Genomic DNA, 16,716 nt, shown 5'->3' on the forward strand with positions numbered 1-16,716 from the left:
AAAACTCTCCGGTTTCAGATATTTTCAGATGTTTTAATAAAGAACAACAATAATGTACTTTTCATGGATTCTGAAGGAAGTTTGTGTGTTTGTAAGTTTGTAAACCCTAAGCCTTATTCTGAAATAAGAAAGTGAGAGACAAAGTGTTTTTAACTTCCCAACACATTTGTAATAAACTTTAACTTCAGAAATCCAGCTGATTCTTACGCCGGAATAGAAAGGGTTAAACACACATTTACGGGAGTTTATCTAATGCCAGACGGTGTGTACTTTTGAGTTTGTTACTCACAGATGCATGTACTTTTGAGTTTGTTACTCACAGATGCATGTTACATGTTACATGTTACACAGATTCATGTGAAAACTGCTCCAGACGCTGCAGTGTCTGGGAAAAATAGACTTCTTATGGATTCTTTCCGCAGACCTGCTCCTCGCCTGAAGCCACGCCCACAGAGGTGACCAAAACTGACATTTTTAAATGTTTCTGGAGAGTAAATCAATGAAAATATAGTCAGGCTAATGGTTAGCATAAGCGACGCACATTTATTCAATTACTCCAAATGGGGAATTGGTCCCTCCCCCTCTGTTTGGAGCAGCACCTGACAGCAGAAGCAGTGCACCATGGGAAGGGTAGTCTGCAGTGACTTGAACATGAACAGCACCTCAAATGTAAAACTTTAGACTAACTCTGTGGCTATGACACGATTGTGTTGGACTCTTGGATCTGATTGGCTGACACCTGCAGGTGCAGTATCCGGATACGCCCAGAAACTTCCTCATTCTTCATTCTTCTGTTCAGACAGTGGCTCCTGCAGAGACGAGCACAAGAAGAGCACATGACATGTCTATAACCCTAAGAATAAAGAAACACATTTATAACACGGACTCAAAAACCCAAGTGTAGAAGAACAAAGTGTCATGAGATCCTACGGGTTGAAATAAAAACTACTAGACAAGTATAAAGCAGCCGTCTTAAATCTGCTCGTAAAAGCCACAGGCGGGCCCTGTTTTCTCAGGTCAGGAGCTGTTGCACTCACTTTGTACTTAAGGTTAGAATGGAAGGATTAGGGTTACTGTATATGCTGTTATTATGACTGTATATGCCGTTATTATGACTGTATATGCCGTTATTATGACTGTTTATGCTGTTATTATGACTGTTTATGCTGTTATTATGACTGTTTATGCTGTTATTATGACTGTATATGCTGTTATTATGACTGTATATGCTGTTATTATGACTGTTTATGCTGTTATTATGACTGTATATGCTGTTATTATGACTGTATATGCTGTTATTATGACTGTATATGCTGTTATTATGACGGTTTATGCTGTTATTATGACTGTATGTGCTGTTATTATGACTGCATATGCTGTTATTATGACTGTATTTATGACTGTATATGCTGTTATTATGACTGTATGTGCTGTTATGACTGTATGTGCTGTTATGACTGTATGTGCTGTTATTATGACTGTAGGTGCTGTTATGACAGTATGTGCTGTTATGACTGTATGTGCTGTTATTATGACAGTATGTGCTGTTATGACTGTATGTGCTGTTATTATGACTGTAGGTGCTGTTATGACAGTATGTGCTGTTATGACTGTATGTGCTGTTATTATGACTGTATATGCTGTTATTATGACTGTATATGCTGTTATGTCTGTATATGCTGTGATAATGACTATATATGCTGTGATAATGACCATATATGCTGTTATTATGACTGTATATGCTGTTATGACTGTATATGCTGTTATTATGACTGTATATGCTGTTATGACTGTATATGCTGTTATTATGACTGTATATGCTGTTATGTCTGTATATGCTGTGATAATGACTATACATGCTGTGATAATGACCATATATGCTGTTATTATGACTGTATATGCTGTTATTATGACTGTATATGCTGTTATTATGACTGTATATGCTGTTATGTCTGTATATGCTGTGATAATGACTATATATGCTGTTATTATGACTGTATATGCTGTTATGACTGTATATGCTGTTATTATGACTGTATATGCTGTTATGACTGTATATGCTGTTATTATGACTGTATATGCTGTTATGTCTGTATATGCTGTGATAATGACTATACATGCTGTGATAATGACCATATATGCTGTTATTATGACTGTATATGCTGTTATGACTGTATATGCTGTTATTATGACTGTATATGCTGTTATGACTGTATATGCTGTTATTATGACTGTATATGCTGTTATGTCTGTATATGCTGTGATAATGACTATACATGCTGTGATAATGACCATATATGCTGTTATTATGACTGTATATGCTGTTATTATGACTGTATATGCTGTTATGAGTGCATATGCTGTTATTATGACTGTATATGCTGTTATAATAATAATAATAATAATAACTTTTATTTATATAGCGCTTTTCAGTGACCCAAAGACGCTGAACATAATAAAAAAAAGGGGGGGGTATTTACAGACAGGGGGGACAACACGTACAGAACACATTAATATACAGATAAAATGAACAAGACAGAAGAAGTAGAGAGAAAAAGATGGGGATGTAACAGGGGGTAGAAGTGTAGGCAATGGGGTAGAGGAGGCTAGGGGTAGGGGAGGTCATAGGCTTGGGTGAAGAGGTATGTTTTTAGGCGGGATTTGAATGTTGTGAGTGAGGGAGAGTGGCGGACAGGTTGGGGGAGGGAGTTCCAGAGTCGGGGTGCTGTTCGGGAGAATGCTCTGTCGCCAAAAGTTTTGAGTCGGGATGTTGGTGCAGTCAGGGTGAGAGAGGAGGAGGATCGGAGAGCTCGGGTGGGGCGGTGGGGGATGAGGAGGTCAGACAGGTAGGGGGGGGCAAGGTGGTGAAGAGCTTTGAAGGTGAGGAGGAGTATTTTAAAGTTTATGCGCTGCTTGATGGGGAGCCAGTGGAGAGAGCGGAGAACGGGAGTGATGTGATCACGGGACCGGGTGTGGGTGAGGAGGCGGGTGTGGGTGAGGAGGCGGGCAGCGGAGTTTTGGACCATTTGGAGTCTATGGAGGGAATGGGAGGAGATGCCAGTGAGGAGGGAGTTGCAGTAGTCAAGGCGGGAGGAGATGAAGGCATGGATGAGGGATTCAGCAGCGGGGAGGGTGAGGCAGTGTCGGATTTTGGCGATGCGGCGGAGGTGGAAGTATGAGGTCTTGACAATGTGGCTGACATGGGGAGTGAAGGAGAGGGTGGGGTCCATGATGACACCGAGATTGCGTACCAGGGTAGAGGGGGTGATGGTCGAGGTGTCGATGCTGAGTGAAAAGGGACCAGTTTTATTGAGAGTGGATTTGGTGCAAATGAGGAGGAGCTCTGTTTTGTCACTGTTCAGTTTGAGGAAGTTGAGCGTGAGCCATGATTTTATTGTAGAGATGCAGGTTTCAATCTGGCTGAGGGGAGGGTTTTGGGTGGATTTGGTGGTGAGGTATATCTGGGTGTCATCAGCGTAGCAGTGAAAGTCCAGGTTGAGTTGGCGGAGGATGTGACCAAGGGGGAAGATGTAGCAGATGAAGAGGAGGGGGCCGAGGACTGAGCCCTGGGGGATCCCTGCGTTACTGGGGAGAATATGTCTGCTATGCTGTGATAATGACTATATATGCTGTTATTATGACTGTATATGCTGTTATGACTGTATATGCTGTTATTATGACTGTATATGCTGTTATTATGACTGTATATGCTGTTATTATGACTGTATATGCTGTTATTATGACTGTATATGCTGTTATTATGACTGTATATGCTGTTATTATGACTGTATATGATGTTATGTCTGTATATTATTATTATTATTATCCTGCTTCCGAAGAGTGCACACGCTTTTTTGCTCGCTCCGCTTGCTATCGCTGCTTTCCTTATTTATTTTGCTTTTTAATCAGTTTTTGTCTTCCAAACATTTTTGCTTTAGACTTTTTCAAGTAAACCAAGGATTTTAAGAACATTTTTCCAGTTTTAACGACATATCTGACGCCAGCGACATGTCCGGGAGAAGAAGGGAGAAAGACTGTGAACGCTGTCGGAAATATCAACAAGAAATTAATGAGCTGAAAACACGGATATTTGTTTTGGAATCTGAAAAAGTTCTTCACGATACCATTCCTGTGTCAACCGACGGTAAGAAGAGCACACTTTTTACAAGAAAAACTGCTACTTTCAACCTAAACCGCAGTGACTCTGTGTCGTTTCCAAAACTGTCTAAAAACCAGAAAGACCAGGCTGTTTCTTGGAACAAACTTGGAGCAAAGCCTAAACGATACAAAGATAACGTGAAGTCACCTAAAATACAGCTCACCAACAGATTTTTACCACTTTCAGAGATGGAATTAAATGAAAAAAGGAAAGATGACGTGGCCAAAATACAGCGAGGAGGATCTGTGCCAGGAGCCAAGGTCACGCAGATTGTTTTAGTTGGGGACGGCGCGATAAGTCACGTGACGCATGAAAAGATAAACACACATTCTTTTCCAAGCGCCACTGTTTCTGAGCTAACGTCACTCCTTCCAAATATTATGGCTAAGCATGGAGGAGCTAAACAGCTGATTGTGCACGTGGGTGCAGTGGACATGCGGCGGGAACAGACTGAAGTTTTGAAAAAAGACTTCTTGAAGTTATTCGACGTGCTTGATAAAATGGAAATCAAAACATTCATAAGTGGACCTCTTCCAAACATCGACAGGAGGATAAACAAGTTTAGCCGGCTTCTTCAGCTGAACACATGGCTGTCCAAAGAGTGTTCCCCGAGAGGACTACACTACATTGAGAACTTCTATCTATTCTGGAAACGAGAGGACCTGTTTAAGAGAAATGGCCCCCACCTATGCAGAGGTGGAGTGAGGGTGCTGACAGAGAACCTGCTCCACGCTCTGAGGCATTGGACTGGGCCTGGACAGGGTCCTGAGCAGATAGTTAGAGAAGAGAGGAATGAGAGAAGAATTCCTGCTCCATCAGCCAGAGACCGAGCCAATGTTTCAGCATCAAAAGCACCACAACCTCAGCCTCCACCAAAGGATTCATCAGCAGCTGCTCCACCACCACCAGCAAAGGATTCAGCTCCAGCTGCTCCACATTCACCTCCACCGCCTCCAGCAAAGGAACAATCTTCAAAGGCCTTGGACCCATCTGTGACAAGCCCAACAACATCCCTGTCATCGCCCCTGCCTTCACACCAGCCCTGGGTTCCCCCTGCAACATCTACTCCCACTAAAGATTCATCATTCTCCTTCTCATCTCCACTCTCACCCATGGGCTTTCCAGCCATTTTGAAAGTCTGATCAAATCAGGCATTAAGATGGCTCCACTCACGCCCAATATAGCAAGGGCTATGTCAGTACCGACTACACCAACAAAAGCCCCACCACCCATCCCCCCTCGCCTCTCACCTGGTATCTCCCATAGCTAGGATGCACTGGGTCTCAGCGTTGCCGGGACTTATTGTCACATTAAAAATCAAACCAACCCGGGGCCCTATGTAAAAAGAGCCCCCCCTAGTGCTATTTCTGTAGTCACATCATCACAGAGATGGAAAAACAAAATGCGAGTCAGGCCCAATCTGAGAAATGTGATTCATATTCCCTGTGAAAAGATAAAGCCCAGTCCCACTGAAACTAGTCTGAAACTTGCTGTGCTAAATGTCAGATCCTTATGTAACAAATCTCTCTTAATTAATAATTTTATTTCTTCTTATAATCTTGATTTTATGTTTTTAACTGAAACATGGCTTGACAAAAACACAGGAAATGTAGTTCTGATAGAATCTGCTCCACCCAACTTTAAGTTTGAATCTGAAACACGAGAAAACAAAAAAGGGGGTGGAGTCTGTGCTGTCTTTAGAGATGAAATAATTACCCGCAGGTTGTCTTTTGGGGTGTTTTCATCATTTGAGTATGTATCCTTTAAAATGGAGCTAAAACGGTCTCCATCCATTCTCTTCATTGTTTTATACAAGCCTCCCCAGCACTGCCAACGTTGTATTGATGATTTTACTGAGATGCTTTCAGTCATATGCACAGACTTTGATGGTTTGGTCATTACAGGTGATTTCAATGTGCATGTTTATAATATTTGTGACAGAAACGCTAAACAGCTTGATGCTGTCCTTGAAACCTTCAGTCTTACTCAGCATGTGAGAGGCCCCACCCACAGCAAAGGACACACTCTAGATCTCATAATTACAAAGGGGGTAAATATTTCAAATGTTAATGTGATCAATGTTGCTCTGTCTGATCATTTCTGTGTCTTCTTTGACCTGTCTGTTTCTCCCAAACCTCCGGTTGGTCCTGCAGTTGTTCAGAGGAGACACATAAGTGATGGCACAGGTGCACTGTTTATGGAAATGATAAACTTTGAAAATGTCTCATGTTCTAATGTAAATGATTTGTTGAACTCTGTTACATCTAGTGTTTTGAATGTTCTGGACACCATCGCCCCTATAAAGGCTAAAATGGTTAAAAATAAGCAGAAGGCGCCGTGGAGAAATGATGATTCGGTCAGGGCACAGAAAAGGGAGTGCCGCAGGGCCGAACGGAAATGGCGCAAGTCAAAGCTCCAGGTTCAAAAAGAGATTTACAAAGAAAAGCTGAACATGTACAACCTAATCTTATGTAGAACTAGGGAAAGATATTTTTCTGAAATAATTGGAACCTGCAGTAACAACTCGCGTGTCCTGTTTGCCACAGTAAACAGATTAACAAACCCTCCAGTTCAGCTGCCGTTAGAACTCATTTCCACATCCAAGTGTAATGAGTTTGCATTATTCTTTAATGACAAAGTTCAGGGCATTAAAAATGCTATAAATCCCACAATGCAAAAAATTACCCTAAAACCACCAAGACACTTAGAGCTAACTCACTTTGCACCAGTAACTGACAAAACTGTCCATGAGATCATCACCAGTCTGAGTTCATCTACATGCTGCCTTGATGTGTTACCCACCAAATTTCTAAAGTTTGTGCTGAACAGTTTGTTAGCACCATTCACTCACATAGTTAACATGTCGCTTCAATCTGGAACATTCCCAATGTCTTTGAAAACTGCGGTCATAAAGCCTCTCCTAAAGAAGAGCAGTCTTGATGCCGCAGTACTGAGTCATTACCGGCCCATATCTAATTTGCCATTTTGGGGCAAAGTCCTTGAAAAGGTTGTTTACCAACAGCTCACAGATTTCCTCTTAATAAACAACTCATTTGATGTTTTTCAGTCAGGTTTTAGACCTCATCACAGCACTGAGACTGCTCTTGACATCCGCCTGAACACTGACACGGGCAAAGCCTCAGTCTTAATTCTGTTCGATCTGAGTGCTGCTTTTGACACTGTCGATCATGGGATCCTCTTACAGAGACTAGAGGACTGGGTGGGCATCACTGGCCCCGCCCTAAACTGGTTAAGGTCCTATCTGGAAGACAGGAAGTACTTTGTTGAAATTGGTAGCTTTGTCTCAGACCACATGACCCTGACCTGTGGAGTGCCCCAAGGGTCAGTCCTGGGTCCCCTTCTGTTCAACCTCTACATGCTGCCGTTGGGTCAGTTGATACGCAGTGAAAATGTGTCCTATCACAATTATGCAGACGACACTCAGATCTATGTTTCACTATCGGCAGGTGACTATGGACCAGTAGATTCACTCTGTCACTGCATCCAACAGATCAGTTTGTGGATGCAAAACAACTTTCTCCAGCTGAACTCAGACAAGACTGAAATAATCGTTTTTGGCCCACAGAAACAAAGAGAAAGTGTTAGCGGTCACCTCCAGAGTCTCGCTCTAAAACCTACAAACCAAATTAGAAATCTGGGGGTAATAATGGACTCAGACTTTAACTTTAATAGCCACGTCAAATCAATAACATCAGCAGCTTTTTACCATCTAAAAAACATTGCCAAAATCAACAATATACTGTCAAAACCAGATTTAGAGAGACTTATCCACGCGTTTGTCTCCAGTAGATTAGACTACTGTAACGGCCTGCTCACTGGTCTCTCCAAACGAGCTGTTAAACAGCTGCAGTACATCCAGAACGCTGCTGCTCGGGTCCTGACCAGAACCAGGAAGTATGATCACATTAGTCCTGTTCTCAGGTCTCTGCACTGGCTCCTGTGGCTCAGAGAATAGACTTTAAAGCAGCTCTGCTTGTGTACAAGTCTCTCCATGGCCTAGCACCAAAGTACATCTTGGATATGTTAGTTCCATATGAACCATCTCGGACTCTGAGGACCTCAGGGACCGGCCTCCTGCTGGTGCCAGAGTCAGGACAAAACATGGGGAATCTGCGTTTCAGTTTTATGCAGCTAAAATCTGGAACAGTCTAACTGAAGATGTGAGACAGGCTTCTACTCTGACAATGTTCAAATCTAAGCTAAAAACAGTTTTGTTTAGCTGCGCATATGACTGAAAGGATTTTTTCTTTGCACTCTTCTCTTTTGTTTGTGATTTCATTAGTTTAGAAAATCAGTTGGATTGATAATTTTTAATTTAGTTAATTTTATTGTAGTTAATTTTTATCTTTGCACTCTTCTCTTTTGTTTGTGATTTTATTAGTTTAGAAAATCAGTTGGATTGATAATTTTTAATTTAGTTAATTTTATTGTATTTCTGTAATTTCTTTGTGATTTGAATGCATTTTTCCTGCTGTGTGAAGCACTTTGAATTGCCTTGTGTATGAAATGTGCTCTACAAATAAACTTGCCTTGCCTTATTATGACTGTATTTATGACTGTATATGCTGCTATTATGACTGTATTTATGACTGTATATGCTGTTATTATGACTGTATATGCTGTTATTATGACTGTATATACTGTTATTATGACTGCATATGCTGTTATTATGACTGTATATGCTGTTATGACTATTTGCTGTTATTATGACTCCATATGCTGTTATGACTGTATGTGCTGTTATTATGACTGTATGTGCTGTTATTATGACTGTATGTGCTGTTATGACTGTATATGCTGTTTTTATGACTGTATATGCTGTTATGACTATATGCTGTAATGACTATATGCTGTTATGACTATATGCTGTTATTATGACTATGCTGTTATTATTACTGTATATGCTGTTATGACTATATGCTGTAATGACTATATGCTGTTATTATGACTATATGCTGTTATTATGACTATGCTGTTATTATTACTGTATATGCTGTTGTTATGACTGTAACGTTGTTATGACTGTATATGCTGTTATTACTGTTTGTTGTTATTATGACTGTATATGCTGTTATTATGACTGTATATGCTGTTATCATGACTGTATTTATGACTGTATATGCTGTTATTATTACTGTTTATGTTGTTATTTTGACTATATGCTGTTATTATGACTATGCTGTTATTATGACTGTATATGCTGTTATTATGACTGTATATGCTGTTATTGTGACTTAGTAGAAAAAGCTTCAGTTGTAGTCATCTGGACTCAGTTTGAAAAATAGACGTTTCGACTCTCATCCAAGAGTCATTGTCAATAAAAGAATTTAGATCGAGAACTCCGATATTAATACTGTTCTGTGGTAAGACCCACCCATTGGGAGGAGCCTTCCTGAAGTAGAAAGAGTTGTTTGTTTCAACAGAAACTCCCCCCTTGTATCTACCGAGCTAGCCTATGGAACACGCCTGGACGAATGAGGGATTACACCGACATGTTATTGTGACTGTATATGCTGTTATGACTATTTGCTGTTATTATGACTGTATGTGCTGTTATTATGACTGTATGTGCTGTTATTATGACTGTATATGCTGTTATGTCTGTATATGCTGTTATTATGACTGTATATGCTGTTATGTCTGTATATGCTGTGATAATGACTATATATGCTGTGATAATGACTGTATATGCTGTTATTATGACTGTATATGCTGTTATGACTGTATATGCTGTTATTATGACTGTATATGCTGTTATTATGACTGTATATGCCGTTATGACTATTTGCTGTTATTATGACTGCATGAGCTGTTATGACTGTATATGCTGTTATTATGACTGTATATGCTGTGATAATGACTATATATGCTGTGATAATGACTATATATACTGTTATTATGACTGTATATGCTGTTATTATGACTATATATGCTGTTATGACTGTATATGCTGTTATTATGACTGTATTTATGACTGTATATGCTGTTATGACTGTATTTATGACTGTATATACTGTTATGACTGTATATGGTGTTATTATGACTGTATATGCTGTTATTATGACTGTATATGGTGTTATTATGACTGTATATGCTGTTATTATGACTGTATATGCTGTTATTATGACTGTATATGGTGTTATTATGACTGTATATGCTGTTATTATGACTGTATATGCTGTTATTATGACTGTATATGCTGTTATGACTATTTGCTGTTATTATGACTGTATGTGCTGTTATTATGACTGTGTATGCTGTTTTTATGACTGTATATGCTGTTATGACTATATGCTGTTATGACTATATGGTGTTATTATGACTATGCTGTTATTATGACTGTATATGCTGTTATTATGACTATATGCTGTTATTATGACTGTATATGGTGTTATTATGACTGTATATGCTGTTATTATGACTGTATATGCCGTTATGACTATTTGCTGTTATTATGACTGCATAAGCTGTTATGACTGTATATGCTGTTATTATGACTGTATATGCTGTTATTATGACTGTATATGGTGTTATTATGACTGTATATGCTGTTATTATTACTGTATATGCTGTTATGACTGTATATGCTGTAATGACTATGCTGTTATTATGACTATGCTGTTATTATTACTGTATATGCTGTTGTTATGACTGTAAAGTTGTTATGACTGTATATGCTGTTATTATTACTGTTTGTTGTTATTATGACTGTATATGCTGTTATGACTGTATATGCTGTTATCATGACTGTATTTATGACTGTATATGCTGTTATTATTACTGTTTATGTTGTTATTTTGACTATATGCTGTTATGACTATGCTGTTATTATGACTGTATATGCTGTTATTATGACTGTATATGCTGTTATTATGACTGTATATGCTGTTATTGTGACTGTATATGCTGTTATGACTATTTGCTGTTATGACTATTTGCTGTTATTATGACTGTATGTGCTGTTATTATGACTGTATGTGCTGTTATTATGACTGTATATGCTGTTATGTCTGTATATGCTGTTATTATGACTGTATATGCTGTTATGTCTGTATATGCTGTGATAATGACTATATATGCTGTTATTATGACTGTATATGCTGTTATTATGACTGTATTTATGACTGTATATGGTGTTATTATGACTGTATATGCTGTTATTATGACTGTATATGGTGTTATTATGACTGTATATGCTGTTATTATGACTGTATATGCTGTTATGACTATTTGCTGTTATTATGACTGTATGTGCTGTTATTATGACTGTATGTGCTGTTTTTATGACTGTATATGCTGCTATGACTATATGCTGTTATGACTATATGGTGTTATTATGACTATGCTGTTATTATTACTGTATATGGTGTTATTATGACTGTATATGCTGTTATGACTGTATATGCTGTTATGACTGTATATGCCGTTATGACTATATGCTGTTATTATGACTGCATAAGCTGTTATGACTGTATATGCTGTTATTATGACTGTATATGCTGTTATTATGACTGTATATGGTGTTATTATGACTGTATATGCTGTTATTATTACTGTATATGCTGTAATGACTATGCTGTTATTATGACTATGCTGTTATTATGACTGTATATGCTGTTATTATGACTATATGCTGTTATTATGACTATGCTGTTATTATGACTGTATATGCTGTTATTATGACTGTATATGCTGTTATTATGACTGTATATGCTGTTATTGTGACTGTATATGCTGTTATGACTATTTGCTGTTATTATGACTGTATGTGCTGTTATTATGACTGTATATGCTGTTATGTCTGTATATGCTGTTATTATGACTGTATATGCTGTTATGTCTGTATATGCTGTGATAATGACTATATATGCTGTGATAATGACTATAAATGCTGTTATGACTGTATATGCTGTTATGACTGTATATGCTGTTATTATGACTGTATATGCTGTTATTATGACTGTATATGCTGTTATGTCTGTATATGCTGTGATAATGACTATATATGCTGTGATAATGACTATAAATGCTGTTATGACTGTATATGCTGTTATGACTGTATATGCTGTTATTATGACTGTATATGCTGTTATTATGACTGTATATGCTGTTATGACTATATATGCTGTTATGACTGTATATGCTGTTATGACTGTATTTATGACTGTATATGCTGTTATTATGACTGTATTTATGACTGTATATGCTGTTATTATGACTGTATATGGTGTTATTATGACTGTATATGCTGTTATTATGACTGTATATGCTGTTATTATGACTGTATATGGTGTTATTATGACTGTATATGGTGTTATTATGACTGTATATGCTGTTATGACTGTATATGCTGTTATTATGACTGTATATGCCGTTATGACTATATGCTGTTATTATGACTGCATAAGCTGTTATGACTGTATATGCTGTTATTATGACTGTATATGCTGTTATTATGACTGTATATGCTGTTATTATTACTGTATATGCTGTAATGACTATGCTGTTATTATGACTATGCTGTTATTATGACTGTATATGCTGTTATTATGACTATATGCTGTTATTATGACTATGCTGTTATTATGACTGTATATGCTGTTATTATGACTGTATATGCTGTTATTATGACTGTATATGCTGTTATTGTGACTGTATATGCTGTTATGACTATTTGCTGTTATTATGACTGTATGTGCTGTTATTATGACTGTATGTGCTGTTATTATGACTGTATATGCTGTTATGTCTGTATATGCTGTTATTATGACTGTATATGCTGTTATGTCTGTATATGCTGTGATAATGACTATATATGCTGTGATAATGACTATATATGCTGTTATGACTGTATATGCTGTTATGACTGTATATGCTGTTATTATGACTGTATTTATGACTGTATATGCTGTTATTATGACTGTATTTATGACTGTATATGCTTTTATTATGACTGTATATGCTGTTATGACTATTTGCTGTTATTATGGCTGTATGTGCTGTTATGACTGTATATGCTGTTTTTATGACTGTATATGCTGTTATGACTATATGCTGTTATTATGACTATGCTGTTATTATGACTGTATATGCTGTTATTATGACTATATGCTGTTATGACTATATGCTGTTATTATGACTATGCTGTTATTATGACTGTCTATGGTGTTATTATGACTGTATATGGTGTTATTATGACTGTATATGCCGTTATGACTATTTGCTGTTATTATGACTGCATATGCTGTTATGACAGTGTATGCCATATGCTGTTATTATGACTATGTGCTGTATTTATGACTGTATATGCTGTTATTATGACTGTATTTATGACTGTATATGCTTTTATTATGACTGTATATGGTGTTATTATGACTGTATATGCTGTTATTATGACTGTATATGCTGTTATGACTATTTGCTGTTATTATGACTATGTGCTGTTATTATGACTGTATGTGCTGTTATTATGACTGTATATGCTGTTTTTATGACTGTATATGCTGTTATGACTATATGCTGTTATGACTATATGGTGTTATTATGACTATGCTGTTATTATGACTGTATATACTGTTATGACTATATGCTGTTATTATGTCTATGCTGTTATTATTACTGTATATGCTGTTGTTATGACTGTATGTGCTGTTTTTATGACTGTATATGCTGTTATGACTATATGCTGTTGTGACTATATGCTGTTATTATGACTATGCTGTTATTATGACTGTATATGCTGTTATTATGACTATATGCTGTTATTATGACTATGCTGTTATTATTACTGTATATGCTGTTATGACTGTAAAGTTGTTATGACTGTATATGCTGTTATTATTACTGTTTGTTGTTATTATGACTGTATATGCTGTTATTATGACTGTGTATGCTGTTATCATGACTGTATTTATGACTGTATATGCTGTTATTATTACTGTTTATGTTGTTATTTTGACTATATGCTGTTATTATGACTATGCTGTTATTATGACTGTATATGCTGTTATTGTGACTGTATATGCTGTTATCATGACTGTATATGCTGTTATGACTATTTGCTGTTATTATGACTGTATGTGCTGTTATTATGACTGTATGTGCTGTTATTATGACTGTATATGCTGTTATGACTATTTGCTGTTATTATGACTGTATGCTGTTATTATGACTATGCTGTTATTACTATATATGCTGTTGTTATGACTGTAAAGTTGTTATGACTGTATATGCTGTTATTATTACTGTTTGTTGTTATTATGACTGTATATGCTGTTATTATTACTGTTTATGTTGTTATTTTGACTATATGCTGTTATTATGACTATGCTGTTATTATGACTGTATATGCTGTTATTATGACTGTATATGCTGTTGTTATGACTGTATATGCTGTTTTTATGACTGTATATGCTGTTATGACTATATGCTGTTATTATGACTATGCTGTTATTATGACTGTATATGCTGTTATTATGACTATATGCTGTTATTATGACTATGCTGTTATTATGACTATGCTGTTATTATGACTGTATATGCTGTTATTATGACTGTATATGCCGTTATGACTATTTGCTGTTATTATGACTGCATATGCTGTTATGACAGTGTATGCCATATGCTGTTATTATGACTATGTGCTGTTATTATGACTGTATGTGCTGTTTTTATGACTGTATATGCTGTTATGACTATATGCTGTTATGACTATATGGTGTTATTATGACTATGCTGTTATTATGACTGTATATGCTGTTATTATGACTATGCTGTTATTATTACTGTATATGCTGTTATGACTGTAAAGTTGTTATGACTGTATATGCTGTTATTATTACTGTTTGTTGTTATTATGACTGTATATGCTGTTATTATGACTGTGTATGCTGTTATCATGACTGTATTTATGACTGTATATGCTGTTATTATTACTGTTTATGTTGTTATTTTGACTATATGCTGTTATTATGACTATGCTGTTATTATGACTGTATATGCTGTTATTGTGACTGTATATGCTGTTATTATGACTGTATATGCTGTTATGACTATTTGCTGTTATTATGACTGTATATGCTGTTATTATGACTGTATGTGCTGTTTTTATGACTGTATATGCTGTTATCATGACTGTATTTATGACTGTATATGCTGTTATTATTACTGTTTATGTTGTTATTTTGACTATATGCTGTTATTATGACTATGCTGTTATTATGACTGTATATGCTGTTATTGTGACTGTATATGCTGTTATTATGACTGTATATGCTGTTATGACTATTTGCTGTTATTATGACTGTATATGCTGTTATTATGACTGTATGTGCTGTTATTATGACTATGCTGTTATTACTATATATGCTGTTATGACTGTAAAGTTGTTATGACTGTATATGCTGTTATTATTACTGTTTGTTGTTATTATGACTGTATATGCTGTTATTATTACTGTTTATGTTGTTATTTTGACTATATGCTGTTATTATGACTATGCTGTTATTATGACTGTATATGCTGTTATTATGACTGTATATGCTGTTGTTATGACTGTATATGCTGTTATTATTAGGCCCGAGTGCCACAAGCTGGCGAGAGGCCTATTAGTCCTGTAAGGCCGTGCGAAGCGCTCGCCCACTCCCAAACACTCACTAACGCACTCCTCCACTCATGCACGCCCCGTGCATACTAATTCATAGTAGGAAAATGGAACATTACCGTTGTAAACGGGCGAAGCCCGTGCAAAAGTGCGCACTAAACGAGCACTTTACATTGGGATGACGAAATAAAGCACTCATTTGTGCTAAGCAGCTCACGGATATGTTCCCCATCTCTTGCATGTTCCGTTCATATAAGCATGTAATGCAAAAATGTAACATTATTACTGTATAGAGGGCCAAAAACACAAAGTGGGCGGAGCCCACTCAAAATTAACGAAAGTACCCATCAGTGACCAGGGACCCACACCATGAGGTAGGAAAGCGAGAGTGCTTTCCGAAAATGTATAGTTTATGATATTTGAATAATGGGAAACATTGTTTTGGCATCGGAATATTATTCTTCTTCTTTCTTCTTCTCGGGACCAACCCCCCTATTTTTCACCCAGTGACATTGACGAAAAGTCAAAAAAATTTGCACACCTCTAAAAATCGTGCCTCTCTACATTCTGGTGATTTCCCTTTTCTAAAATAAAAAAAATTGGCGCGTCAGCGCCCCCAAATGTACCAAAAATGCATTGAGAGATAGATATGACCCAAAAGAAATCTGATCGTCGAATCATGAAATTTGGCGCAGAGGTAGATGTGACAAGAGAAGTAAAAAATATTATTTCGGCAACGCCGTCCGCCCAACCAAATGTCGGCCATATTGCTTCAAAAATGGCTAAGCATGACTCTGGAGTTTTTCCAAACGTGGTACTTTTATGAACTCCTCCCAGGGCGTTGGCCCTAAAAAGCTGAAATTTGGTGAAAATGCTACTGAGGAGTGGGACATCAAAAGTTATTCAAATGACATTGACCCTGTCACGGTCTCTG

The 16,716-nt window shown here is 37.0% G+C and overlaps 1 protein-coding gene across 1 annotated transcript in view; it reads right to left on the reverse strand.

Annotated features, from left to right (window-relative positions):
- Positions 1-466: 466 nt before the first annotated feature.
- The window catches only part of cmtm7 (CKLF-like MARVEL transmembrane domain containing 7), a 38,628-nt gene continuing 22,378 nt past the window's right edge, over positions 467-16,716 (reverse strand). Inside the window, exon 5 of the mRNA XM_072461356.1 lies at positions 467-809. Coding sequence (XP_072317457.1) covers positions 796-809 — 14 coding nt within the window. The 3' untranslated portion in view covers positions 467-795. The remainder of the gene's footprint in view (positions 810-16,716) is intronic.

This window comes from Eucyclogobius newberryi, unplaced genomic scaffold, assembly GCF_026437365.1.
Source record: "Eucyclogobius newberryi isolate DKJ021-1_F unplaced genomic scaffold, fEucNew1.0.hap1 SCAF_3, whole genome shotgun sequence".
NCBI lineage: Eukaryota > Metazoa > Chordata > Actinopteri > Gobiiformes > Gobiidae > Eucyclogobius > Eucyclogobius newberryi.